Source organism: Equus przewalskii, chromosome 26, assembly GCF_037783145.1.
Source record: "Equus przewalskii isolate Varuska chromosome 26, EquPr2, whole genome shotgun sequence".
Lineage (NCBI taxonomy): Eukaryota > Metazoa > Chordata > Mammalia > Perissodactyla > Equidae > Equus > Equus przewalskii.
This window is the reverse complement of record NC_091856.1, coordinates 28,664,601-28,691,840: the sequence shown is the minus strand read 5'-3', so window position 1 is coordinate 28,691,840 and position 27,240 is coordinate 28,664,601. Positions and strand designations below refer to the sequence as shown.

General features: G+C 52.9%; 2 protein-coding genes across 11 annotated transcripts in view; one reads left to right on the top strand and one right to left on the bottom strand.

The window, feature by feature from the left end:
• The window catches only part of GOLGA1 (golgin A1), a 47,659-nt gene extending 30,475 nt beyond the window's left edge, over positions 1 to 17,184 (top strand). For 8 of the 10 annotated variants that reach the window (XM_070596459.1, XM_070596464.1, XM_008528400.2 and 5 more), the window contains 10 exons: positions 600 to 749; positions 1,557 to 1,652; positions 8,326 to 8,415; positions 9,185 to 9,287; positions 9,403 to 9,530; positions 10,023 to 10,166; positions 13,034 to 13,093; positions 13,651 to 13,821; positions 14,344 to 14,430; positions 14,986 to 17,184. In XM_070596459.1, coding sequence (XP_070452560.1) covers positions 600 to 749; positions 1,557 to 1,652; positions 8,326 to 8,415; positions 9,185 to 9,287; positions 9,403 to 9,530; positions 10,023 to 10,166; positions 13,034 to 13,093; positions 13,651 to 13,821; positions 14,344 to 14,430; positions 14,986 to 15,066 — 1,110 coding nt within the window. In that variant the 3' untranslated portion in view covers positions 15,067 to 17,184. Of the gene's footprint in view, positions 1 to 599; positions 750 to 1,556; positions 1,653 to 8,325; positions 8,416 to 9,184; positions 9,288 to 9,402; positions 9,531 to 10,022; positions 10,167 to 13,033; positions 13,562 to 13,650; positions 13,822 to 14,343; positions 14,431 to 14,985 lie in introns of all 10 variants that reach the window. The other 2 variants (XR_011533583.1, XM_070596461.1) reach the window with 2 other exon arrangements.
• A 912-nt stretch (positions 17,185 to 18,096) lies between these two features.
• Positions 18,097 to 26,598, bottom strand: ARPC5L (actin related protein 2/3 complex subunit 5 like). The gene is made up of 4 exons (XM_008528398.2): positions 25,393 to 26,598; positions 21,166 to 21,238; positions 19,850 to 20,026; positions 18,097 to 18,629 (listed from the first exon to the last, which is right to left on the bottom strand). The coding sequence occupies exons 1-4, from the start codon at positions 25,539 to 25,541 to the stop codon at positions 18,567 to 18,569; spliced, it is 462 nt and encodes a 153-aa protein (XP_008526620.1). The 5' UTR covers positions 25,542 to 26,598; the 3' UTR covers positions 18,097 to 18,566.
• Positions 26,599 to 27,240: the final 642 nt, after the last annotated feature.

Below are 27,240 nucleotides of genomic sequence, written 5' to 3'. Positions count from 1 at the left end.
ACAACTAAAATACACATCTATGTATTGGGGGACTTTGGGGAGAAAAAGCAGAAAAAAAAAAAGAAAAAAAACTAGAGAAATGAAAACAGCATTTATGGCATGTTTGCCGTGTCCTAGGCACTGTGCTAAGTTCTCTGCACATGTTTTCCTTTAGTCCTTGCAGCAGACCTAAGGCATGTGTACTGTTGTTATCATTCTAGAGGAAGCAGGCTCAGAAAAACCTGGTCACTAGCCCTTGGTCTCCCAGCTAGTAAATGGCAGAACTCACATCTTTCTTAGATCAAAGCTCTTGTTCTTCATCACTCTCTTATACTTCCTCCCAGGAAGCACTTCAGCCATAGAGGGCAACACTGAGTGGGGTGACAGAGGGCTGTGTCTTAGGACTGGCTGGTGCCCAAAGCTGTCCCCAACCCCAGCTCCTGAGCAGGCCAGGGGCCAGGGCAATAGGCAGAGCTTACAGCAGGGGACATCGATAGCACCCAGGCTGAGGAAGGTCAGGAAGGAGAGGTGTTTCTGTCGGACACCCATCTTTGGTCACCAAGGGACAGAATAAGGCCCCTGTTGTCACCGTGAATAACTGTCCTCTGGTACCCCCACAGGCTGCCGCAAACAAGGAGAGCAGCCGTGCTCAGCAGCAGGTGCTCGCTCTGGAGCAGCAGTGCACAGAGCGCATCCACGTGCTGGAGGCCCAGCTCGCTGCCCTGGAGAGAGCTCGGGCAGCCGAGCAGACAGCTGCACAGCGGGAGGCGGTGAGTGCGGGAGCGGGGAGGCCGCCACATGAGCGCCAGGTTCGCGCGTGGCTGGGCTGCCAAGTAGTTTGACAGGAAGAGGACCAGCCTCTTCTGAACTAGGAAACCACTTTTTGAGCAGTGTTTGTCTCCCCACCAAGACACCTGCTCGTGAGCCTGGATGGGAAAAGGCTGCTTTTTACAAAACCCCCAATCAGATGGGTTTGCTTTTTCCTTGGGCTGCACAGGGACTTCCTGTCACTTCCTGACCAGTCCCACCAGCTTCTTCCCATTGTCTGTCTACAGTTTCTGTTGTTCTCCCCGAATGGCTTCTCCTTTTCCCTGGTCCCCTCCCTGTCCCACAGTCTTCAGAGTCAAGTGCCTCGTTTCTTCTTGTGAGGAGTTTGTCAAGCGGCTCTCTCTTTCTGACCTCCGCCCTGTTCTCATCTCCCACCCCTGCAGTGACCAAAAAAGGAACAGGGAGCATTTTTAAAGATTCCATGTCAGGGGCTGGCCCCGTGGCCGAGTGGTTAAGTTCGTGCGCTCCGCTGCAGGCGGCCCAGTGTTTCGTTGGTTCGAATCCTGGGCGCGGACATGGCACTGCTCATCAGGCCACGCTGAGGCAGCGTCCCACATACCACAGCTAGAAGAATCCACAACGAAGAATGTACAACTATGTACCGGGGGGTGTTGGGGAGAAAAAGGAAATAAAAAAAAAAAATCTTAAAAAAAAAAAAAAAAAAAGATTCCATGTCAAAGACAGGACTGTGCTCAGGGGAAATATGGTAAAGACCTTTTCTTTTTATATATACTGTGCTCAATTTGCAGAGAGAGCTGGAGCAAGAAAATGCAGCCCTTAAAGAAAGTAAGAATGAATGTGAATGTTCTTTACAGCATCACCAACTTGAACTAAAGAAGCTAAAGGTATCTATCTAATTGAATCAGTTTCACAAAAGTGTCATGTCTTGCACGTGTGTATTTGGAGCAGCCGAGTGAGGGTTCTGTACTTAGAGTGAGAAGGGGTGGAACTGGCATTTATTCAGTAGTTCTGTTAGGCATTTACTGGAAATTGTCGCCTGATTAAGTCCTCTCAGTGATCCAGGACGGTGGGAAGAATTGTGCTCATTTTGCAGTTAATGTCATTGAAGTTCCAAGTGTACATAATTTGCCCAAGTTCCGTAGTTAGAGGTGGCGCTGGTCTGACTTTTCACTCCACCACAGAGGTCAGCCCTTCCTCTGCACTGCCATCAACAGCTGCCTGAAAGTAATGCTGTCAGAGCACATGGTTGCTGATTTTAACAGTGAGACTAGGAAAGCAAGGCCTCACATGGTCGGTCATAGGACCTTGTTTGTTTATGCCAGGGAGCATGTACAGAAATGAAGAAACAGTCTGCTGGATTGTCACCCTTTCCTTTCTGGGAACATGGTGCTTTAATCAGATGCTGCCCGCTTCATTCCCTGGACATAACTGGATGCAGAGGGAGAGAGATTCTGGCACTTCCTTATAGGCCTCCGGCTCCCCAACCCCTTTCACAGCAGCCCTTAGACGATGGGTCATTGCAGTACTTGCCCAGCTTGGTCACAACACCACGACCTTGTCGATTCTTTGGCACAGGACTTGTCTGAGAACATCCACAGCTGAGGGCCTGTGCCGAGTGAGCCTTCAGCAGTGTCTGCGAGGTGTTGCCGGTGCTGGGGCCGTAGTGCCGGACCGTGGGAAGCGTGTGCGAGGTGCTGCCGGTGCTGGGGTGGTAGTGCCGGACTGTGGGAAGCGTGTGCGAGGTGCTGCCGGTGCTGGGGCCGTAGTGCCAGCTTGAGGGAAGCGTGTGCGAGGTGCCACCGATGCTGGGGCCGTAGTGCTGCCTTGAGGGACGCATGTGCGAGGTGCTGCCGGTGCTGGGGCCATAGTGCTGGCTGGAGGGACGCGTGTGCGAGGTGCTGCTGGTGCTGGGGCCATAGTGCCGCCTGGAGGGACGCGTGTGCGAGGTGCTGCTGGTGCTGGGGCCGTAGTGCCGCCTGGAGGGACACGTGTGCGAGGTGCTGCCGGTGCTGGGGCCGTAGTGCCGGCTTGAGGGAAGCGTGTGCGAGGTGCTACCGGTGCTGGGGCCGTAGTGCTGGCTCAAGGGACGCGTGTGTGAGGTGCTGCCGGTGCTGGGGCCGTAGTGCCAGCTGGAGGGACACGTGTGCGAGGTGCTGCCGGTGCTGGGGCTGTAGTGCCAGCTGGAGAGATGCGTGTGCAAGGTGCTGCCGGTGCTGGGGCTGTAGTGCCGGCTCGAGGGACGCGTGTGCGAGGTGCTGCCGGTGCTGGGGCGGTAGTGCTGGCTCGAGGGAAGCGTGTACTTTAGAGTCAGATACTTTTTCATGCCTTCCTTCAACAGACGTTTAAGTACCTGGATGCACCGTTGTAGGTGCTGAGATGCGCCAGTGAGCAGAAGGACAAAACTCTCCCCCTGAGGAGCTTGTGAAGGGAGACAGTAAACAAGTGAGCAATAGTCATGTGCTCTGAAGAGGACAAAGTAGCGTGAGGGGCCGGGAGTAGGACGGAGAGCACTCTTTTAAATTGGGAGGTCAGGGAGGCTTCAGGATATTTGAGCAAAACATCTGAATAAGGAGAAGGGCCAGCAGTGTGAATGTTTGGGGAAGGAATATTCCAGACAGAAGAAATAGCAAATAGAAAGACTCTGTGGAAGGAAAAAGGCTTGGTTTGTCTAGAGAACAGCACCGAGGCCAGTGTGGCTGCTGCCTAGTGGGCTGGGGAAGAAGAGTGGATGGTAGTGAGGGGAGGGCAGGGAAGCCATCCGAGGCGTGAAGGAGAGAAGTGATGTGAGGAGGTCTGTCTGAAAAGAGTCACTCTGGCTCTGAGTGGAGAGTGTTCTGTAAATGAGGCAAGTGCTGAAGTAGGAAGAGCTGTTAGGAGGCTCAGCTATTACTGTGCTTACCGTGTTTAAGGATACAGAAGACAAAATTGAAAATGTCAGCTGAGATTTGGAAACTAATAAAAGACAGCAGTTTTGAAAAGCGATCAAATTCGAATTTTAGAATTGAAAAATGCAATAACTGAAACGCAGTAGATTACAAAAGGGCATGTGGAAACGTTTTTGGGGTAATGGATATTTTCACTATTTTTATTGTGGCAATGATTTCACCATAATTCATCATATTGCGCACTTTATGTTTAGTTGATTATTCAATTCTACTTCAGTAAAGCTGTCTACCAAAAAGATGAATGAGTTTAACAGCAGATTAGAACTAAAGAGAGAATTAGTGAAATGTAAGAAAGGGCAGAATGAAATACATAAAATGAACAATTAAAGACATTAGGATTCTGTGAGATGTCTTATCATGTATCAGTGGAGGCCCAGAAGGAAATGGAAAAAACAAGACAGAAGCAATCATTGAAGAGATTTCATGGCTGAGAGTTTGCCAGACTGATGAAAACTGTCAAGTTACAGGTACAGGTATAAGAACCCTTACAGATGCAAACAGGAGCAATGTGAAAATCCATACCCAGACACAGCATGGTGGCAGAACTGAAGAAAACCAGTAAAATGAAAACAAAAAATTAGTCAGCAACAGACTTGCACTAAAGGAACTACTAAAGAGCATATTTTAGGAGCCAGCCCGATGGCACAGTGGTTAAGTTCACATGCTCTGCTTCTGTGGCCCGGGGTTTGCATATTCGGATCCCAGGTGTGGACCTACACACCGCTCATCAAGCCATGTTGTGGCAGCATCCCACATACAAAATAAAGGAAGGTTGGTACAGATGTTAGCTCAGGGACAGTCTTCCTACCAAAAAGAACAAGCATCTTTCAGGTGAAGGAAAATTCTGGGTGGAAGAACAGAGGATGTAAGGAGGTAAGAAAGAATGAAGAGCAATGATTATTGCAAATATGTATGCAAAAAGAAACAGAAAATCTGACCCACAGTGTGTCATTCATGGTCCATTCAGGAGAAAGGAGCCACCCCAGTTATTCAAATGAGAATTTATGTTCTAATGTAAAGTGGTTTTTTTTGGTTTGGTTTTTTTTTTTTTTTTGCAGTAACATTGGATTATAACATTATATAGCTTTCAGATGTACATCATAATATATTTCGAATTCTGTGTAGATTACCTCATGTTCACCACCCAAAAACTAATTATAGGCCATCACCTCACATGTGAGCTGAATCACCCCTTCTGCCCTCCCCCTCCCCCCTCCCCCTTTGGTAACCACCAATCCAATCTCTGTTGCTTTGTCATTATTAATGTAAAGTTTTTTAATCCAGCACTGAAACAGTTAAAAGATACCACGAAGGAAGCAGCTTCCAACCCTAGGACTAAGGGAGCAAAGTGAAGAAGTTAGAATTATTAAACTTAGGAATTGAGAGCCGCACAGGTTTGACACTCAGGCCCCTGAGGGGGGGCGCTGTACAGTTGGTGCTGGTGTGTGTGTCGGAGGATGGGGCAGTGAATGAATTCAGTTGCAAGTGTTGGAAAAACTGCAAAGTGGATGCAGCTGCTGCTTTAGGAAAATTGCTGCTACCAGGGCAAAGGAGCACTGCTCAGAGAAGCAGGAGCTGCCGGAAAGCAGGAAGGCTTTTTCTCCCTCCTCCTGCCGTGCAGCCTCCCTCAAGCTCCCCCTGTTGGCAGATATTGATATGGAGCCAGCTGGATGAGCAGAAATGTGGTTTGCCGAGTCCCGGGTGTAGCGTCACAAAGCAGATTCTAAAAGGCTAGGTGTGGGCTGAGAGGCAATAACTTAAAAACCAGCACACACAGGCTGTTTAGAAAGGGGGTTAATTTTCAACATTTGGGGGATTTTCTCGATATCTTGGATTTCTAGTTTAATACCATTAGGATCAGATAATATTCTGAATGATTTCTGTCCTTTGACATTTATTTAGACTTGTTTTATGACCCAGCCTATAGTCTATCTTGTTAAATACTTTAGTGCACTTGAAAAGAATATATATTCTGCTGCTGTTAGGGAGAACATTCTATATATACTAATTAAATCAAGTTGGTTGATAGTATTGTTCAAATCTTCTATATGTTTTCTGATACTTTTTTTTTTTGCTGAGGAAGACTAGCCCTGAGCTAACTCTGTTACCAATCCTCTTCTCTTTTTGCTTGAGGAAGGTTAGCCCTGAGCTAACATCTGTGCCAATCTTCCTCCACTTTATATGTGGGTCGCTGCCACAGCATGGCTGATGAGTGGTGTTGGTCCACACCCAGGATCCAAACCCAAGAACCTGGGCCCCCAAAGTAGATCACCTCGAACTTAACCACTACTCCGCGGGGCTGGCCCCTCTTTTTTTTTGGTCAACTTGTTTTATCAGCTACTGAGAGAAATGTGCTAAATCTTCAGCTATGATCGTGGATTTGTCTCTTTCACGCTTTAGTTCTGTCAGTCTTTGCTTCAAGTATTTTGAGGCACTATGTTTAGGTGCACACATGTTTAGAATTGTTTGTATCTCATATTTTTCAAAATAGCTGTTCCCTGAGCCCCTCTGGGGAAATCATTCCTAGGTGCAGAGAGCTGCCGCCTCTGGGTAGCATGGTGGCCCCCACAGCGACCCTGAGCTGCACGGTCAGCCTCACCTCCCGTGGTCCTGGATTGTCTGTGGCTCTGTGGCAGTAGCACAGACTTCAGAGCCGCGTGGAATCAGTTCTGTGAGCCAGCCTAGCCCCTCACCAGCTGGTTCTTGAGGAAATCCAGTTTCCTTATTTTAGACTGAAGATGATCACCCTTGCCTTCGAGAAGATTACCCTGAAGATCCAGCCTGAGCACGGATGAGAATTGTCAAGTGCAGTGCCTGCCCTGTCTTCTTGCTCACAGTCTGCCTCCTGGCCACTTAGACGTCAGTGGTCACAGCGTCTCTTCTAAACTTCTCCCGAAAAGGCTGCTGCAGAAGCAGGACGTTCCTGTCACCCTCCCCACCTGGGCAGGCAGGGCCAGGGTTTCATAGCTCCACCCAGCCTGAAACCTCTTGCTCCTTCTCCTGTATCAACAGAGCCTCCCCTACGAGGGGTATTGTCCGGAGTAGTTAGGTCCCAACGTCAGCCTCTAGAGTTCAGGTGCCAATTGCTCTTGTCCACTAGAGGTGGTCTCACGGAAGGTCAATTCTGACAACTCCACAGTAGGAGCCAGAATGCCACTGGCAATGACTGACATCTCCCTCTGTTGACGCGCTTGGCCTGGAGTAAGTGGAAAGGGCGGTTTCGTAGGAGGAGTAGAGCAGCTCACAGAACCAGAAGGACTTGTTCGCCAGGAACCCGAGGCCTCAGAGCTCTCCTCATCCTGCATCATGCTGTCCCCCTGTCAGTCACCCAGCTCTCGCACTCGCTTTTCTCCAGGATATAGACTGCGTCCAGTCCCACAGCGGCTCCAAGCTGGTGACGCTCCAGCTTAGCGACCCCGGGGAAGGAGGGATTCTCCCTCTCAGCTTCGTCGTATAAAAGGGATTCGGGGGCCAGCCTGCCAGTGTAGAGGTTAAGTTCACATGCTACTCTGTGGGCGGCCCAGGGTTCCCAGGTTCAGATCCTGGGTGTGGACTTAGCACCTCTTGTCAAGTCACGCTGTGGCGGTGTCCCTCATAAAGTAGAGGAAGATTGGGACAGATGTTGGCTCAGGGCCAATCTTCCTCACCAAAAAAAAGAATGGGGGGATTCTGATTGGTTCATCTTGAGGGACAGAGCCACCCTCTGGACAAATTGATTTGGCCAAGGAGATGAGGTATTGTGATTGACCAGGCCTGGATCACTTGCTTATCCTTGTAGCCACAAAATGGGGGTATCATTTTTGGCCAGAACTATGTGGAATTGTGGGGTGGGAGTAGAGAAGAGCAATGATGAGGCTCTTACCCCCCAAAAAGGAGGGGATTCTGGGGAGACAGAAACAGTGGACATCCCTGACAGTGTTCAGGCCCCTGAGAAGTCATATTATTCGTCTAGGGGTTGATTGCAAGCCCGGCATCAGTCACAGGAGAGGACTTGAGGGTTTGTTGGTTAGTCGCTGTGCTCTGGGAAAGGCCAGTGAGGCAGCCCTGCTCGTGGTAGAAAATACTGTGGGTGGGAGAGTCCAAAGCTTGGCTCTGAGCTCAGACAGAAGCTGGCTGTGCCACTTACCAGCTCCAGGACCGTGGGCAAATGATTAACGTCTCAGAGCCTCAGTTTTCTCTCGTACAAAATGGTTAATTTTGGTGAGTCTGTGACATTTCGCCTTACTAAAATCCCTAATTTCTTATTGTTTTTTCTATAACCGGATGGTCCCAGTCCGCTGTTCCATCCGCGTGGCCTGAGAGTCTTTCCTGTTCTGCGTTGATTCCACTGGCCCAGCTCTTCAAGTTCTAGGTCCGAGCACTGGCTGGGGTGCTCATGGGATGAACGACCCCCAGTGCTGTGCCCTGGCGTGCTGTCCACCAGGACCGTTCTCAGAGGGATACAGAAGGCCTTGCAGCCAGAGGGCAGCCTGGGAACCTTGGAAAGCAGGGGCAGTGTTCATCTGGCCCTGCGAGACACTACTCCTGCTGTGGCCTTAATGTGAAGTGTTCAACTAAAAACACATGAACTGAGTTTTGGGGCTCAATCTCCTCCTGGTTTTCGGTATTGCAGGAAGAGTGGAGCCAGAGAGAAATCGTGAGTGTGGCGATGGCTCAAGCCCTGGAGGAGGTGCGGAAGCAGAGGGAGGAGCTCCAGCAACAGGTGGGCTCTGTGTGACCCTGCGGTGCGAGCCTGCGCCCGTCTGTCCAGGGCTCAGGAATGCCGTCAGCCATGTGACTCCCCGGAGGTCTGTGGGGGTGAGAGAAAAATGTTATCAAGAGACCTTCTCCCCACAGGAGGGCCTTTTTTGATGGTCAGTGTTATAAACATCACCTGGGAGAAGCCCATCCCCAGACACCTACTGGGCTCTGTTTCTGTGAGGCGGGCCTCCCTGCCCGTGGCCCCTGGACGGCACGCACCGCTGAGCTCCCAGCAGGCGGGGTGGAAAGCCTTCCTGTGCAGATGGGCTCGGCGTCAGGCCCCGGGCCTCCTAGTGAATTGGCTCTGGGCCTTGGGTTGGTGCTTAAGACATCTGAGTCTCAGAGCTGCCTCTGAAAAGACTCCAGGATCATCACCTTCTGGGATTCTGTCACGAGGTCGTGTTCTGTGGGTCAAATGCAGGCCCATCGCAGGCACTCAAGCCTGCAGGTTGTGGTTGTCACAGCTCATTGGAAGCCCGGGCAGGGCAGCCGCGTCTCTGGTGGCCCACTGCAGGCCAGAGGGGCAGTGAGGGCGAGTGCCCTGTGCAGGGCCTCTGCCAAGGAGAATTGGTTGGTGCTTGTGTGTAGGAGCAGAGGGTAGCTGCAGTGTGTTCGAGGCTGTGGACTTCAGAGTGGGACTCAGGGTACCCGGGGTAGTAGGAAAGTGGAGAGGCCTTTGGGGGAGATGGGGTTACTGCTGCCAACCTTCTCCTGCGTGGGTTTTCTCCAAGGCTGCTAACCTGACGGCTGCAGTAGAGGAGAAGGAGCAGAGTCTGCAGGAGAAAATGGAAGTGATTCTCCAGAAAGAGCAGGAGATTCTCCTGCTGAAGACAGGTGAGGGTTCTGCCCCTGCTGAGCCCTCTCACCTGTTCCTGCCCAGCAGCACTGCCCTGAGGTGGCTGGTCCTGACACACTGGGCTCATGAGCCCCCTCCCCCTGCCCGGCCTAGGTCACGACTCGGCCCTGCTGCAGACGCACCAGCTGCAGAGCGAGCTGGAGGCCCTGCGGAGCCTGCGGGCGGAGGAGCTGCTGCCAGGCCAGGAGCAGGGGCCGGCGCTCTCAGCCAGCGAGCCTCATGTGAGTGCCATCTGGCCCGCCAGGCCGAGGCGTGGTGGCAGCCGTGTGTGCTGCAGCGAGATACCAGGCGGCCTGCTGCTGTCCACCAGGGGAGGAGGCAGTGGGGACGCAGGGAAGGGCGCTGGTGTCCACTCACTACGGAACGTGGGGCAAGTCACTGCCCTGAGCTCTACTTCCTGTGTTTAAAGTGGGGTGCTTGACTGACTGGGAGGTTGTGAGTCTGGAGGACCCCACTGGAGGTGGCGACACCTGTCAGTGCTCAGGTGTTAAGGCCCTTTCCCTCCAAGCAGACTCATTGCGTGGAAAGCTCAGTGTCACCCTGGAGGGCACTGGCCGGGCTCTCCGTAGATTAAGTTTGGTTCCTGGCCAGCTGCCCAGTGGGCACCACCAGCCCACCCCTTTGGAACAAGTCTTGGTCCCCTCCCCAGGGACCTGTGGCTTAGCTTGACTATTACCTGTCCTGACTCTCAACTTGTTGCCATCACCCTGTAGGTAACCTTGAGGGCCATGCAGGACCCCACGTACCAGCTTCCAGCTGCAGAGGGAGTACCAAATGGTGAGGTGGGGGCAATGGATCTGGGGCAGCTACAGAAGGAAAAGCAGGGCTTGGAGCAGCAACTTCTAGAGAAAAATAAGGTGAGGATGCCCTTTGCCTCAGCTGTTTCTGTCTCTGCTCTTTCCCTGTCCTCGTGCCTCAAACCATTCCTCCCTTGTTTGCCGGTGCCCCGGGCACCTCCTCGGGGAGATGGCACCTCCTCATCAAAAGGGCTTTTTCCTGGGTTTCCTCTTCTTTCTGCCTCCTGTGCTGTCATCTTCCTGTCACACTCGCCTGTCCTCTCCGCTCCCCGACTTGAGAAAACGTCTCACGTGTCAGAGCTTGAGCATCGGCAGGTCTAGGTGTTCCCAGCCACCTCTGCTGTCACCACTGGGTGGTGGTGGACCAGTCACCTTACCTCTGTGCTTCCTTCGTACAGCTGTGAAATGGTGGCAGTGAGACCTGCCTTTACGTGGTTTTTATGGGGGGGCGGGGATGAAATGGAAGTGTTTCTGAGCTGCCCGGTAGAATTTCTGTTACTTGGTGGCGGCTTCATAGATGTGCTGAGCCCACCCCCTAGCCCCCGCCCCCAGGCCTCTGCGCCTGTAAATGCGGGCTCTTATTTGGTTCTGGTTTGTAAAGTGTCTTGTGAAGTTAAATGTGCTGGATAGTTATTGCTCTGGCCTGAAATTCTGCCCTCAAATTGTGTGATTGTATGTGCATATTTTTTTAGATCTTTAACAAAAGGAAAAAGCGTTCTTTCTCTTTCCCTCCCCCCACATTTAATCTCTTGTCGTGAAGTATAACACACACACAGAAGTGACAAATGCTGTGCCCCAGGTCCCACCCTTGGACCCCTCTCTCAGTTGCAGTCACGCCCTTGGCCATCTTGCCGTACTTACACTGCTGTTCCCACAGCCCGTCTCCAGTCATGTGGCTCCTCTGAGCCCCAGACTTCATGTCTGTCCACTCGGTGTCTCCTCATGAATGTCCGAAAGGTATCCGAAACTGAATATGTCCAGAAGCGAACTCCGATTCATCGTGCTCCCCAGCATCTCCTGCCATCTGTCCTGGTTCAGGAAATGGCAGAGCCTGGGGTCATCCTCAAGCGCCTTGTTTCTTTCTCAACCAACATCCACACCAGTAGCAAGTCCTTTGGCTTTCCCTTCAAACTACACCCAGAATGAGCTACTTCTCATCTTCACCAGTGCTGTGCCCCTAGGCCAGGTCACGGTCCTCTCTGTCCTGGAGGATGGTATTGGGCTTCTAACTGGTTTCCCTGTCATGCCTCTGTTCCAGCCCTCTGATGACTTCCCATCTCTGTAAAAGCCGAAGTCCTTGCAGTGGCCCACAAGCTCTGTGTGGGCGGGCCCCTTTCCCCTTTCACTGCACTCCCTCTGCCATCCCCAGGGCTCCCTCTCAGCCACATTGGCTTCACCTTTCTGTGAATATCAGGCACCCTCCTGCCTCAGGGCCTTTGCACTTGCTGAGCCTTCTGTCTGGAAGATTCTTTCCCCAGTTACCCTCACTTCCTTTATGGTGTCATTGAGGCCTCCCCTGCCACCCCTGTCACCCCTGTCACCCCTCACCACCAGCACTCCCTGCCCCCAACCTTGCTCTTTTTCTCCATGCCTTTTACCACCTTCTGATGTACTGTATATTTGGCTATTGACATTCTCCCTCCTTAGGGCAGCCATTTTTCTTTTTTTGTTTATTGCTGTTTCCCCAGGCTCTGGGACAGTATCTGGCACATAGTAGGGACTCAGTCAATTTTTGTCGGATGAATTATGAATGAGCCAAAAACCTAGGAAATCAAGTCACAGAAAATCAAATAGCAAATGTAGTTTTGGGGGAACATCCAGCCTCACGGTAACCAAGAGAATAGCAACTGAAACCCAGTCACCGTTGGATAAAACGCGGTGTGTCAGAGGCCCTTTAATGTGCTCCACGGAGCTGGAGACACTCACGGCCCTGTGGCCCAGTCGCCTCGTTCCTCTGGAGGCTGTGGAGATGGCTCCCGTGAGGAAAGGCTTATTCCCGCTTTGTTTCAAGGAGGAAGCTCAGCTACACATTAAGACGCGGGCCGTCCCCTAGAGTTACTGTCACAGTGAGGTTGTAATTAGGAGCACTGCAGAAGGCTTTGAAAACTCCGATACATGAAAAATACTATGCAAAATGCCAGCTTCTCAGTAAGAACGGCGACATGGACCCGCAGTCCACAGGAAAAGCTCAGTTTGATATGTTACAGGTGTGAAACTTGGGAGAAATTTTTTCCTGCACTGCTGATTATACAGTAAACTTTTTGATTGGGAAAACAGAGTTCAGCCTTTCTGGTGATTAGTGTATTGTGTAATAAATTACATTTAAGGCTCATAATACTAATTAAACTGAAAATAAATACAAGACAATCAGTGGAAGATAGAAAACCCAGCGTGGGAGGCTGTGCGGAGAACCAGGAGCCTTTCCAGGGTCCGGAGCCAGCCTGGCGGGCCATCCCGGAACTCAGGGAGCACGGGTGCTGGGGACAGCCAGGCACCGTGGCCTGCATTATGTGGCACCGTAGCACATAAATACAAGCCTGAAGGACATAATCTACTGGGCAGAGATGTTTCTAGCTGTGCTGCTGACGGAGGCGAACACCCGAGCAGTCCTGCGGGCCTAGCCCATGGGGAGGCGTGGGCAGCACTGGGGCACTCGCATGCCCCATAGAGGGGCACGTGACAGCTTCAGTGGCACTTGAGGGGCCTGGAGAGCAAGTGCATGCAAAGCAGCGGCATGTGAGGGACAGAACCCAAGGCAGCAGGCACACGGGGGTCACAGCACAGGCCTCTCAGGAGATGAGGCAGGGACTTATAACAGATGTAAGGGGACCCAAGGGGCGTCTGTCTGTTCTGTTGTCCTTTGCACCTTAAAGATGGTGAATGTACGTTTAACAGCTGGCTTTTTGGGTGGCGGGGGTTTGTCTCAGACCATAAAGCAGATGCAGCAGAGGATGCTGGAGCTCAGAAAGACGCTGCAGAAGGAACTGGTGAGTGCCCCGCTTCTCCCCACTGCTGCCGCCCTCCCGGCTCTCGGCCTTGGGCCCCTCCCTGCCTGCTGATCCTCGCCTCCCCCCAGTTGACTGTGAGGGGTCTCTGGGAAGTCAGACGTTGGCTGGCCGGACAGTGGCCCTGCCAACTTGAACATGGCTCTGAAAAGCGGCTGTGTGCCCTCCTTCTCTGAGCCTGCGTGTTGTCTGAAAAGTCAGCGTAGTGATGGGTGCACCCCATGTGAATGGCGGAGTGCCAGGCCCAGACCTAAGGAGAGCAGCACCTCTGCCCCAGGGCATGTGTCCTGCCACAGATAAAGGAAATGTGAGCTTCCCCAGAGGACCTCTCTCCTCCTCTCCTGCATCCACCCCACCTGGAGGGGCTGAGCCTTCTTCAGACGTTGGCGCCTGCTTCCCAGGGGGGCCTTTGCACCCTGCTGCGTGAAGAGTGTGGCACAGGAACAGCAGGTGACCACACTTGGGCCAGGTGAATCTCCCATGCGATTTTCAAACCTGTCTTGAGGGGTCCAATGTTGCATCTCCCATTGCTTTTTCAGAAAATCAGACCTGATAACGAACTTTTTGAAGTCCGAGAGAAGCCCGGCCCTGAGATGCCAAACATGGCCCCTTCTGTCACGAATACCGCTGACCTGACTGACGCCCGTGAGATCAACTTCGAGTACCTTAAACACGTGGTTTTAAAATTCATGTCCTGTCGTGAATCTGAGGTAAAGGGCTTCTGAGTTGCCTTTGGGTACTTGGCTCCACCCTGGGCCTGGCTCACTCATCTGAGCCCTGCATGGCCTCCCACCAAGTCCCTGTCTTTTTCACTCTCCTACATTTCAGTTTGACACCAGTGGGGACGCTTAGTCATTTCTCCAGCTGGCATTGACCTTGACTGAGCAGCAAGCAGGGCGGGGGGACCGAGTAGGGAACTGGCTCCTGGGAGGAGATGTGGGTTGGATGCTGAGGCCAGAGGACAGGAAACTGATCCGCCCAGCATTCCTGCCTCCTGCCGAGGAGCAAGAGAGCGCTGTGGATGTCCTGGTGATCTTGCCAGCTCCCGAAGTAAAAGACGGAGGGAGGAAAAGAACTGTCGTTGCCATCAGACCTCAGAATGCCCAGCTCCGCCCTCCACATCCTTGCTAACCAGTTCAGGAGCACGTGCCAGGAGCAGAACCAGGAAATGCTGCCCTTCGGCCCGAGTCCCCCCACCAAGGCCCATGGCAGCAAAACTTGCTTTGTTTCAGGCTTTTCATCTGATAAAAGCTGTGTCGGTGTTGCTGAACTTTTCACAAGAGGAAGAGAACATGCTCAAAGAAACCCTGGAGTACAAGGTAGGCTTCCCTGGTCTGCCATCCGGCTTCCAAAAAAATGTAGCTGGTACTGCTGGCACTGGCAGAGGGGACCAGCGCACTGTCAGCTCAGAAGGTGCTTCTGCATGATGAACTCGACTCAGGCGGTATTTACTGAGGACACGCTGCGTGCCCACAGGTCTGTGCTGTCCTGGAGCAACGGGCCTTGTGTTTCCAGAGCGCTTTCATCAGCAGTGCTTCATCCATAGCCCCAGGTCTGGCCCAGCACCCAGACTTAAAAAATAAAAGATAAATATTCAGAAAGTGCTTGCATTGATAATATGGAAAAAAATTTTAAGGAAAAATTACCTAAAATTCCACTGCCTTGTCTTTGTCCAGTCAGTTTTTTCTCCTGCTTCCCTCCCATACTCAGACCTCAGACTGCTGACCACAACCATCGCCTTCACCGCTCTGCTCCCAGCCCGAGTCAGGGTGCCTGGAGGGCAGCAGGGGCTGGCCCAGGGCTGGGGGCTCCTTCAGCTTCCTTTGCACCTAGTCCGGATTCTCTCTCATGAGCCTTTTCTCTTTCAAACACAGATGTCGTGGTTTGGGTCCAAGCCAGCTCCCAAGGGCAGCATCCGGCCATCCATCTCCAACCCTCGGATACCGTGGTCCTAGGTGGAACTACCCAAGGATGGAGCTCCATGGGCTGACACTCTTTCTGTGAAAAGAACACTGACACACCAGTCTGGGTGGGTTTTTAATCACTGTAACTGCAGTATTTTGTACAAGCATCTAAACACTGTTTACAAGACCTAAGGCCCACTTCCCTGCAGCCTGATCTGAACCTCAGGAGGCAGCTCATCCTGTTATCTGGTCACCAAATGGGAGGGTCCCGGCACTACCCACGTTTCCACAGCGCTGCTCACACCCCAGCCCTGGCTGGCGTCATCTGCACCTGAGTCCTCTAACTTCTAATGTTACACTTCAAGCTGAAGCCATCGGCCTCTGTCAGAGGCGGCAGTTGATCCATCATGGGATGGGATGACGCTGGATGGAAGGACAGCCCTTTGCAATGGTGCCCAGCAGGCCAGGCCCACCTGCCTCTGCCACGAAGAACCAACGATGGGGGTGGCTTTAAAACTTCCCCTTCCTGTTAGCATGTTTGGGTTCAGATGAGTTAGAAGAGGCTTTTCAACCCTTCCTCTCAAGGAAACATTATTTCACCTTGTTTCTCAAACCACCTAGAACTTTAGATGTGTCCATCTTCAAGGTACTCTGGGACCAGTGTGGATTAACGAATATGCAACTTTTTGACAGTATCTCCTTTTACTGAAGAAAACTAGCAAATATGTAAAAAGATCCTTAGTACCAAATACACTCAATTGCCTTTTTAATGAATGTATTATCTTGGATAGGTTGCTGGTAAACCATTTTAAACTATTTTTTATAGCTAAAGTTCTTCGCTATTATTATAAACGTCTTCTGTATTATAAAATCCATTTAGCTGGTGTTCTTAAAGGAAGATCAGAGGATCAGGAGGAAATTATTTCTAAGATTGGGATTCCTGTCCCTTTGGCATTTTGCTACCATTCTGCAGTATCCGCTGAAGCAGCGGTGGTATTTAATTTGCTTTGCTCTTTAATTCTGCGTCGTAACACTGAGCACATGCTAATCACATGTTTTCTGCTGTCCCTCCTCCAGCCTCGACCAAAACCTCGGAGGTGGTCTGCCTGTATGTGGAGCCACCGGCTCTCTCCCTCACCCTCCCTGCGATTATTTAGGATGACACTACATTCATATATGACACCCAGACAGCCCCCGGCTGGCTGCAGTACCCGATAGCATGCAGATGGTTCTGGGAGCGACTGACAAAACCTGTATTCATTGTTGCTAAGGAAAAGGGAACATGCTTGCTCTGGATAAGCCGTAATATTGAATCTAAAGGGAAACCACTTATTGATTTATAGTTTGATGAAAGTTTCACTGGTTAAATAAAAAACTGAATTAATAACTGGAGCTCCTAGATTTACGATCAGTTATCCAGTGATGTAAAGTTGTTTCTCAGTTATACTTAAGGTTAAAATACCTCTCACAGAAAAACAAGAATGTGCAGAGTTGACCTACTACATTTCCACAGACCCAGAAGTACCAAGCAAGGGGGGTAGCATCTTCATCCCACCTTGGGCTCTGTGCCATCCAGGTGACCCATTCTTCAGTTACCTGGCTCCTCCCTGCAGATGTCTGTCCTTTGTTTAGAACGCTATTTTCCATTGACCTGGTAGGGACACCAAACAGGAGGCCCTCCTGTGCTGTGAGTTTGATAAGAGGTAGCTTTTCCAGCCGTCCCAGGGGCGAATCCCTAAGATCGGATTGTTCGGGGCTCCCAACGGCAGCTACAGCACAGCTGTGGGAGCCCCGTCCAGCTCCTGAGGCCTCTCCAGCCCTTGAGCCAGCCTCACCGTCCCCGCCACGCCCCCCCGGCACTGTCGGTGAACTTGTGGGGCCCATCACTAAGCCTGCACTTGCTGGGGAGGATTCCTCCTGACCAGGCTTTCCTCCTGCATGTTGAGTTACCTTCAGCTTTAAGAGGAAGAGTGGAGTAAATATTCTAAGCGATTGAATGCACTTTTACCTGTATAAAACGTGCTGTGACACAGTATATATAGCCCTTTCTATGAGCTCTGGATCTTGCTCACTCCCTCCATGTTGTAAATAGGGATTATATTATCTAAAACTGCTGTAGAAAATTCCTTTGTGGTGCAATACACTTTTTGATTAAAGCTCTTCAATCCAGATGCAGCTACAGTGGGTTTTACTTGATCTAGTCCAATGTGTCAGTATTTTTTTTGACTTGTTAAATTTAGTACATTGTGTCTCCTATTTAATATTTGAAGGTCAACTTCAAGGGCCCTCGAACATTTGTCTCTCAGGAAGAACCTCCCTTGATTGGGTTTGGGTGAATAAACATGTAATTGAATGAAGCCAGAAGCCTAGTCTGACCTCCTGGGAATGGAGGGGGTTCTGCAGAGGAGTCGGGAGGATTGTGTCACTTTGGTCAGTGTCTCCGAGGCCCACGTGACTGGGAAGAACTTCAGGACTCTGAAGTGGTCCCTACCTTTAACAGAATGCAGATTGCGGTGACACGTGCTCAAATGGAAAGAAGAGCATCTTTGCTCTTCAGAGGCCCCTCTTAGTGGTTACAGGGAACAACACGTTCCTTTATGTCTTTAGGCTGATTGCTACCTGCTTCTGGCTTTAAAGAAAACTTCACAGTCACAGTCAGAGTGTTCCTGCCACACAGCCAAACCCAGCATCAGAGGATGGTGACCGTCCCAGCTGAGGCCCTCTCAGAGACTCCAAGTGCAGTCACACAAACTGAAGACTTTTAAAGCCTAGGTCAATTATTGAATGTTTGGCACTTTATTAAATAAGCTCCAAAATTACATACAAATCAAAGGAATAAAAACAATAAATAGTTATCCAGCAAAACATCTCTCCATAGCCGCCAGGCGCACTGGAGCCCAGGCCTGAGGTACTGCTGTGGCAAGACAGCTGGATTGCCACGCTCGCTCCCTGGGGACGGCTCAACAGGGAACACGTCTACCCACCCCCGCCACGTCGAGTTTCCAGAGCAGTCGACCTCTCATTCATTACCACCCCGTTCATCACCCATTTTTTTACATACATGAAACACACCGCAAAGTGTATACTAATAAGCCAAGAGCTTTATTGATGCAGCAGGCACTTTACAATGAACCCCAGAGAGCCCGCCTTCTCTGGGAGGCCAGGATGTCTGTACAAGCCCTCGGGGGGGTTCCACTTCAAAAACAAGCTCTCCCTCTACCACAGCCCTCGGCTCTGCACTTGCCCAAAGCATCCCCCCACTGGCAACAGGCAGCACACACGGACGCCTGACCGCCGCTGGCCAGCCGCTCCGGTGGACAGTCACAATGTCAGTTCTGCATTACTCGTGGACAAAGGCATAGACTATCAGATCCTGCAAAGGATTAAGGAAACAGACGATTTCTCCCTCCACCTTGAAAATAAAATAGACGTCAGCGGATGCGTGTCCTGAAATAGTTTAGTTGGGAGTTCCCAGGAAGATGGTCCATTGTCAATCCCTTCTTCACCGGCCTGTGCATCCAAAATTCTTGTCAAGGTAACATGAGTCTTTTTTAAACAGTCTTTCTTGCTGTAAGAACTCTTATAATGGAGCCTAGTCCTCCTACTGCTAATGCCTGTGGGGGCAGGAAAAGGAAACGGGTCAATTGATCCTGGTTGGTCAAGGGGAAGCCTGGCTTGCCAGGGGAGATAAGACCACGCACTCCCAGACCTAGCACCCATATGTCACAGACCCTCCGAGAAAGGACTCCTGCAAGAGCACAGTTAAGAGGTGACGACAGAGCCCACCTAGGGACAGAGCCCTGTCCTGGAGCTGAGGGCCAAAGAGCTCTTAGCTCTCGAGGCAGCACAGCTCAGCGTGAAACAACACCAAGCACGCACACAGCAGAGCCCCCAGGTTTCCCTTCTGACAAGCTCGTTTCCAGCCTGCCAGCCTGGGCAGCGAAACAGACACCAGCCCGTCACAGCTGCCTCCTGGAGCCCTCATGAGAAATGCCAGTAGGGCTGAGCACCAAGTCGCCCTAAAAGGACCCGAGGGCCTGGCCTCCACGCCATGCAGAGGCCTGGCTCAGTTCCCCCGTGCACCACAGCCACCCCCACCTACTAAGCCCAGGAGCCCTCCTTCGGGCCGAGCAGGCAGAGCACACCCAGCAGGGGACCACAGGCCCCAACCCCAGGCAGCAACGAGGCCGCCCAAGTGAGCCCTCAGGAAGAGGACCACTCCCTTAAAACTCAACGGGGCCTTTCGGCAAGGACGTTGTGTTGGCAGTAACCTGGTCTCCTTTAACGGTGGGCGTGCTTCCTGCACCTCTACAGGGTGGGGGGACATTGGCACACAGCAGGACACAAGCCTTGCTCTTATACCAACCCAAGCAAAGTGACTGTCAAGGTTTCTGCCACTGCCCTCTCTGGCCTGGTGAGGCTGAGGCCGGAGCAGGGAGCCCTTAGAGCAAGCTGGAGGGCTCAGCTGCATTCCTCAGACCCCGCTGGACTACCACCTCCACCAATGCACAGCAAGTAGTCTGAAGCCCCCAGTGCCGGCAAGCCTGCCTCCCTGCACCGGGGACGCCCCACGCCAAGTCACCTGCCCCCATGACCTGCCCGGGCTAAGTCAGCAGCTGAAGCAATGGCGAGGAGCAGAGACGGAGGGCCCTGCAGGCACTTTCTTGGGAGAGGTACGTGGTCAGGTGTCCCAGGCTGCTTTGAGCATGGCCCCTTATTCTCATATGCCTCCCAGACTGTCCTATGTCTGTTCTGGAAAATCTGGCACGCTGACCTGAAGCCTGGGCTTTGGGTGAGTCAGTGGGCTGCCTGCGTGGGCCACGTGTTCACATACCTTTTCATGCCACTGGAGTAACAGTGCGCTGCTATTCTCTGTGGGCTTCTCAAACCCTTTATAAATGTACTTCATTAGCAAGTCAACGCCGTTTCTGTCCAGTGACTGCACGGCCTGCTCAATTTCGCTGCTCTTAAAATTTGTAAGCACTTTCAGCACCACGCCCTGGGCTCGTTCCTACAGAGGAAAGAGAAAGGGAGTGAGGTCCAGAGCCACAGTCCAGGCACATCCACGTCCCCCACCACAGACACAGAAACTCCAAACCAAGCGGTCAGAGCTCATTAGAAACACTGCCCAAGTTCTAATTCATCTGGGATGGTTCAAAACATAAGTGGGCCACGGCTGGCCCCAAGGCGTAGTGGTTAAGTTCAGCACACTCCGTTTTGGCAGGCCACGTTCACAGGTTCAGATCCCGGGCGCAGACCTACACCACTCGTCAGCCATGCTGTGGTGGTGACCCGCATATAAAATAGAGGAAGACTGGCACAGATGTTAGCTCAGGGCCAATCTTCCTCAAGCAAAAGAAAAGAAGAAGATTGGCAATAGATGTTAGCTCAGGGCCAATCTTCCTCACACATACACACAAAATATGTATATACATGGGCTGAAATTCTTTTATCGATTTAAATTTCAAAGTATCCCTTATTGATACCAATAAGTTATTCCACTTATTTTGGGGGGAATAAGTGGTTTACTGGGGAGAAGCATCACTATCATGGAGATCTCTCTTTTAAAGAAACAAGTTTACTTGGCTGCAGTGTCCCTCTGCATTCATGCCCAGTAACAGAGGGGCCATTCCCCTCCACATTTGAGGGGTGCAGCCACTGATGACATCAGGATGCTGTGACAAGATGGCGAATCCCAGTTTCAGAGAGACCCCTTGCCCTGGACCAAATTTCAGACAGCGTGAGCAATGCACAACTGTATCTTCTCACCTAGTTTTTAAAAGGCAGGAAATTTTAAAAGCACTGAAAATCCTCATGCAAATAAGCTTCTTCAGTAGTCTATAGAAGCATAACCACGGAAGTCCCACGTGGCAGGCCAATTTATAGTTTTGCTAATCAGCAGGGGCTGGGCTGACTTCTCACCCAGGAGGCCCTAGGGAGGAAGAAGGTTCCCTTGGGGAGCCTAGACCACAGCCGCCAACAGCGCTGACGTCAGGAGCGCGGGGAGGCCTCCGTGGCAGCTGGCCCAGCGCTCACCCACTCCCTCGGTGGACGCTCACTGATGCTGAGATGAAAGAGACGCTGTCCAGCTAACCACAGCCCTGTCCCAACACCACCCAGCCAGCTGCAGCGCGACCCCCGACCCTTTACCTTCACAGCTTGATTCTTGGTGTTGACGGGAGAGTTCCGCAGGGCGGCATGAAATGCCCGAAGCATGTCCCCTGTGCATCACCACCAGTTAAGGAGGGCTAGGCTTGAGCACAGCCCCACTGTGCTTAGTGAACTCATTTCCAACACAGCCCAAGAAAGCGGAGTCAAACGGCATCTCCACACCACTGCGGTCCCCTGCGGCGTCCAGCGGCAGAGCCTGTCCAGAGGAGCCCGCAGCTTCTCCGAGCCCCGCGGACAGGGGAGGGCCCCTCTGCCAACCCTGCAAGCCCCTCCCTCCGCTGCCCCCTAAACCTTCCCCCTCAAAGCGAGTTTGGACACCCTCTGCCTCCCTCCCCGGAAGGCAGAAGCAGGGCAACTGCCCTCGCAGGGTAACCCGCAGCACAACCTGACGGAGCTCGCCGGCACCTGCTCGGTCCCGGGCACAGTATCTACCCCGCTGGATGGTCCACAGTCACCATGTGAGGGTCTCATTCTCAAAAGGGAAAAATGAAGGCATAAACAGAGGCCTCCCAACTCTGAATCCAAAGTATCCGTTAAACCATTAAGGAAGTTAAGAGGCGCTAAAACTCCTATCTTCCCAGATCTACCCAGTCACTGAGGTCCCCACTGCTCCCAGAGGGAGGTTCACTAATCTAAAGAACCTGTTACCGACAAAATGAGCCAATCCACCCCACCCCCCACCAAACCTCAGTTGCAATTCTGACACATTCTTTGCTGAGTTCTGAATACCCAGCACTCAAAAGAAAATTACAATCTGGGTTAGGTCCCCAAAGGTGACACCTATTTTAAACTGAGTTACATCAGCTGACTTTCATTTCCTCATCTGAAACATTGGCTTCAGCCAAAAAGCTTCAAAAATAGAACAAGGAATGGCTTCTGCCCAATCGGGTCTCAACGCCTGTTCATGCAGCGATACCCACGTGCGAACGGTCAGGGCCCGCGGAGCAGAGCCGGGCTCTGTTCCCCGGCGTGGGCTCCATCTTCCCTGAGCTGGGCCACACCACCGGGGAGCCACTTCTGCTGAGCTGCCCGGACCTGCCAGCCCTGATCCACCATCCACATTTGAGCGGGAGCCCACTCCTTGTAACTGCCTGCTCTGGAATTTCTTTCCCCCACGGGGCGAGGGCCAGCCTGACATCAGCCCCAGATAACGTCTACCTCAGAAGGCCTTTCTAACCTGGCGTCCCAGAGAGTCCCAGAGGCTCAAAAGGACATGCAGTCTGGTGCTCTTCACTAGGCAGCATGGCTGGTAAAGAGAATCCTTCCGAAGATGGATGGGGAAGGGGGGACAACTAGTCTGGGGGGCAAAAGAGTGACTGCTTCAGCGAGCTGTCTCTGGCGCCAGGGTACCGAGCGCTCACTGTAGGTGTCGATGGCCCGGGGCCTCCATCGGCCGGGGCGATCTGCGGAGCAGGGAGGGCACACCACTGACCAAGCTGGCCTCCGTCCGCAGCTGGCTTTCGGCTCTTCCGGGGAACAGGCTGCGGAGGCTGGGGGACCCTGCCCAGCCCCTGGCGCCCTCTAGATCAGGGACTCTCAACCAGGCCCTACTGACACTCAGACCAGACGAATGATGGGGGGTCTGTCCTGTGCAGTGTACAAGACTCAGCAGCATCCCTGGCTTCTACCCACTAGGTCCCAGTAGCACCCCCAAGTTGTGACAATCAAAATGTCCCCAGACATTGCCAAATTTCCTCAGGGGGAGGAAAGAGTGCAAAATCGCTCAAAACCACTGCTCTGGACAGATCCCTGTTCCAGAGGACCAGAAAGTGCTTCACCAAGGAAGAAAACGAATACTTTAAAATCCCCACAAGGGCTCAGGTCCTGTGCCAGGTGCTTTCACGTTATCATTACTGCTAACAGCTCTTTGCGACAAGAATCGTTATTCTCATTTTAAAGGCCATGAACTTGAGACTCAGAGAAGGGAAATGACCTGCCCAAGGTCACAAAGCTAAGCTGTCCAGGTGGCCTTCAAAGCCAAGTATGCCTGGCTCCAAAACCAAGCTCTTTCTACAATCCTTGCTGCCGCTCCACCCACAGACCCAAACTGCACGTCCAGGACACCTGCTGTGTGCCCAGCACTGTGCTGAAGCCTTCTGGGATGTTGTCCAGTGATGCTCCCATGGAACCTATAAGGCCAGCATGGTTCTCCTTCTTTTAACAAAGGAGGATGCTAAGGTTGAAAGAGGGCACGTGACCTACTCAAGGTCACACAGCGATAGCATGATAGATTTGGGTCTGTGTAGATGCACAGCCCATGTTCTTTGTATTTCTTCTATGTGATCTCCCACCACGACCCACTTCCCTATACAGCACTAGGAGAGACCTCCTCCCTACATTCCCCAACTCCAATCAGTCAACCCCTATCCCCACCGCCCTCGCCTCTGTCCTAAGACTCCTAGAAGCCTGTTCTATAGTTTAAACTCAACAATCTAACATAAGTCCACTACCTGGCACATGGTAGGGGCTCAGTAAATATCAGTTCCTTCCTTCTTCCTCCCGGGGCCCCACATTTGCCAAGATCTCAGTTCTCATCTGCTAACCTCCCTTTCCCCAATCCCAAGAGGAACATTCTCCATGGCATCAAGGTTTCTCACACGGCCATTAGTGCAGGAACTACCATCCCCTGGACGTGCTAAGCAGCCTCAAGGAAACTGACGCTCACTAGTCAGGGGTGTACCAAGAGATGACTTTCAACAAGTCCCTGCAGCACCAGGACCAAGAAAGCAGACAACCAGACTCGGTCCTCCCCACCTATGGATGGTTCCGGGCCCCAGGCCTGACCCTGGAGCCCTTTTGGCACTGCCTGCCCAGGAGCCACGTCCTGCGCACACCAGACTGTAGAATCACCCTTCCCTCTTGGGGGCCCTGCTCATGACCCTATTTCACCAATGGGGTAAGCGAGGCGATCCTGATGGGGCAGGAAACACAAATTTGAATCTCCACTTTCGAAAACACATTCCTGTTCAAAGAAAGTCGGAAGGTTTTTGTTTTAAAGGCAAATTGGAGAAACACTGCAGGACTCCTCCACAAGGCAGTCTATGGGCCTGACTTCTCAAGCTGACTCAACTGATTCAACACCCAGAACCCGCTTTCTATACAGCAGGAGCCTCCAACGCTGCCCTGGCAAATGCGGGGGAGGGGGAGGCCCTTCCTGTAACACCATTTGAATCAAGAAAAATCCTTCCTGTGAGAATAAGTCAGTTTCCTGTGCTCAAACTGCTAGGGGACCAAGCAGGCTGTGACAACCACCTCTATTTTTAATCTCGTTTTCTAAATGCTTCTTTTCTGTGGTCAGAAGAAAGGTCATTTCCAGGCATGGGGCTCCACTTTCACATTTCACTTTGTGCCTGGTTTTTCTTAGTTCTAAACTACTAGTTTTTTCCACTGCTTCCTGCACAAGAAAGGTACTGGGGGGAGGGAGCCAAAACTCACTTGTTGAACGTGGCTAAGACCATCACAGCCTGAGCCCAGGCGTCCATAGGAAACTAAGAACAGGTGAGAAAGAGTGGCATCCGGCTGGAGGGTCAGACTGATTGTAGGGCAGAAGGAGCACAATCTGAGACCTCAGGGCTGGACTAAGGCTGCAGGTTGCGCTCCCCCTCGGGTCCTTTCTTTCCCGCAGCCATCCACCCACCTATCTTCCTGCGGTGCCGCAATCGGGCCCCGGAGGACTGCCCGGGAGCCGCCCTGGCCGCTCAATTACTCAGCGGTGGCTCACCTCGGCCCATCCCTCCCGCCCATCAAGCCTGAGAATGCCCCCATTTCCTGCAAGGGAGGGATGCAGTGATGGGGCGCCCAAAGAAGCGACAGCCTGAGGGGATGAGGAAGGAAGGGGGAGAAGCGAGGAGAGGCCTGGAGGAGTGAGGGGCCTGCGGGCCCGAGACGCGTCCGGCACGCTCCTGGGGCCGCCGAGCCGGCCGGTCACCAGAGTCTAGGAGCCGCGTGAGGCTGCGCTGCTGAGGGAGGCTCCGGGGGCCGGGCAGGGACAGGGAAGGGGAGGCCGGGTCAGAGGGAAGAGGGGACACCCAGACTGAGGGAAGCTGGCCCGAGGGGAGCCCGATCGGAGGGGAGCTGGGAGACCGAGCGCAGCGGGCCGGGGTAAGAGGAGTGGGGAGGCCAGCCCGAGAGGCCGGAGCCGGGCAGGAGGGAAGTAGGAAGGCCGGGTCACAGGGGAGCCTGGGCCGCCGCGCCGGGGAAGGATATTGCCGCAGGAGCCCGTCCACCTCGCTCGGGTCCGGGCCTGGCTCGGCCGCCGCCGCCGCCGCCTCCTCCTGCTCGTCCACGAATTTGTTCTCGTCGAACTCGTCGATGTCCACCCGACGGAAGCGCGAGGACAGCGTGTTCCGGGCCATGGCGGGGGCTCGGCGCCCGCTCAGCCGTCTCCCCTCCGGCCCGACCTGGGCTCAGCTCCGCTCAGCACCGGCTCCGGCTCGGGGGCGGGAAGCGGCCGCCGGCACCTCCTCCACCTCCTCCGCGCGCAGTCGCCGACGACCGCCCACTTCCGGCCCACGCCGGAACCGGAAGTGCCGGTGGAGGGAGGGGCGGGGCCTGTGGGGGGTGCGCCCCGGGGCGGCTGGAGGTTCCCGAGAGCAAGTCAGGTGGTCGCGCCGACGGCCTCCCGGCACACTCGCATCCTCATGAAGTCTGTCTGCCCTTCCGAGGAGCGGCGCCCGTCCCCGCGCAGGCCCAGCCTCGTAGACGCCATAGCTGCGCTTGTTCTTCGGCTTCCCTCCTGCCTAGGCGGAGCCCCTGGAAAGAGCGGCGCGGGCTCAGCCGCGGCCTCGGGTCCTCACTGCCCAGACTGAGGGGCACGAGTGCCGGGTAGGCTTCTGGGAGAAGAACCCTTCGAGCTGAGGCCTGAGGGATGAGTGGCAGTCCTTAGTCCCGGGGGGTGTCGGGGGTGGGGGAGCCCGGTCTCGATCTTGGGAGCCTTGAACGCCGCCACACTGAACTCAGAGGAGGTAGCCTCTGCTTTGTACACCCTGTTGTTAACGGAACGGGAGACTTTAAAGATATTTAAAGCGTATCCAGGGTGCTGACAAGACTACGAAGACATTTGGACTTGAGGGTGCGGCGTGTAGCTGTCACCTTGGCCCGGCGGTGGGGGGCGGGGAGAGGGAGATGACTCCGTGGCCACCATCCCGGCAGGAAGGGCGAGGTCCTGGGGGCTGAGAAGTCGGGCCAGGCTGGAGAGGCTTATCCTGGAAGGAAGCCGAATCCCCAGAGTCTGAGATGGGGAAAGATGAAGGTCGGAGGAGGTAGGGCAGAGGCAAGGACGCTCTGTGGTGCCACGATTAGATGCCTGGGCTGTTGCTTGAGAGGTTCTGTTAATGGGCCTTAGCCTTCGATTAAATTGGGTCTTTGTTTTCATATAATAGTAGTCTTTTTAATAAAGGCCAGTAGTTCATGAAATGTGACTCGTTCTTATTGCTTCGAATACTTCTCATTGAACTGTGTCTACAGATCAAAGAATATTGCCAGACTATGATGCTGCCTAATCTTTGGTGCTAAAGATACAGACGCCTGCAGAGGGAAACAGGCGCTGAATCAAAGTCTCAGGGGTCCTGGAAATAGGCAAGGCCCTCCTGTCTTTCAGCTCCATACCTTGGAAGAAATCTTTGTGATCCAGGCAGGCCACAAGACAGCAGAAATTCATATCCCCAGAACATCCCGGTCAGAGGGAACTTTAAACCAGAAATACCCATTTTACAAATAAAGAAATAGCCCCCAAATAAACCGATGATTGAAATAATGTCCGTGCTTATGACCGTGGGCCTCCATTCCAGTCAGAGAGGCAGAATTAAAAATCCAAGCTATACTATGTCAAGGATGACTATATGCTGAGGAAAAAAAGACCATGCAGAGCCTGGGTGTACCTTAGATAACGCGGTCAAGAGAAGTGTCCTTGAGGAGGTAACACTGATCAGGGACCTGATGGAAGTGAAGGAGGGAGCCAAGTAAAGGCCCAGAGGCAGGGCAGACTTGTTATTTTTCAGAAACAGCAAGGCCGTACTGGAGCAGAAGAGTGAGATGAGATGGAAGGGGGGGGGG

Excerpts from the sequence above, each read along its gene's own strand:
- ARPC5L (XM_008528398.2), bottom strand. The coding sequence starts at position 25,541 with ATGGCCCGGAACACGCTGTCCTCGCGCTTCCGTCGGGTGGACATCGAC. Across the intron at positions 21,239-25,392 it reads GTGGACGGGCTCCTGCGGCA|AGGGGACATGCTTCGGGCAT; the intron begins ATATCCTTCCCC and ends GTGGTGATGCAC. Across the intron at positions 20,027-21,165 it reads CCAAGAATCAAGCTGTGAAG|GAACGAGCCCAGGGCGTGGT; the intron begins GTAAAGGGTCGG and ends TTTCCTCTGTAG.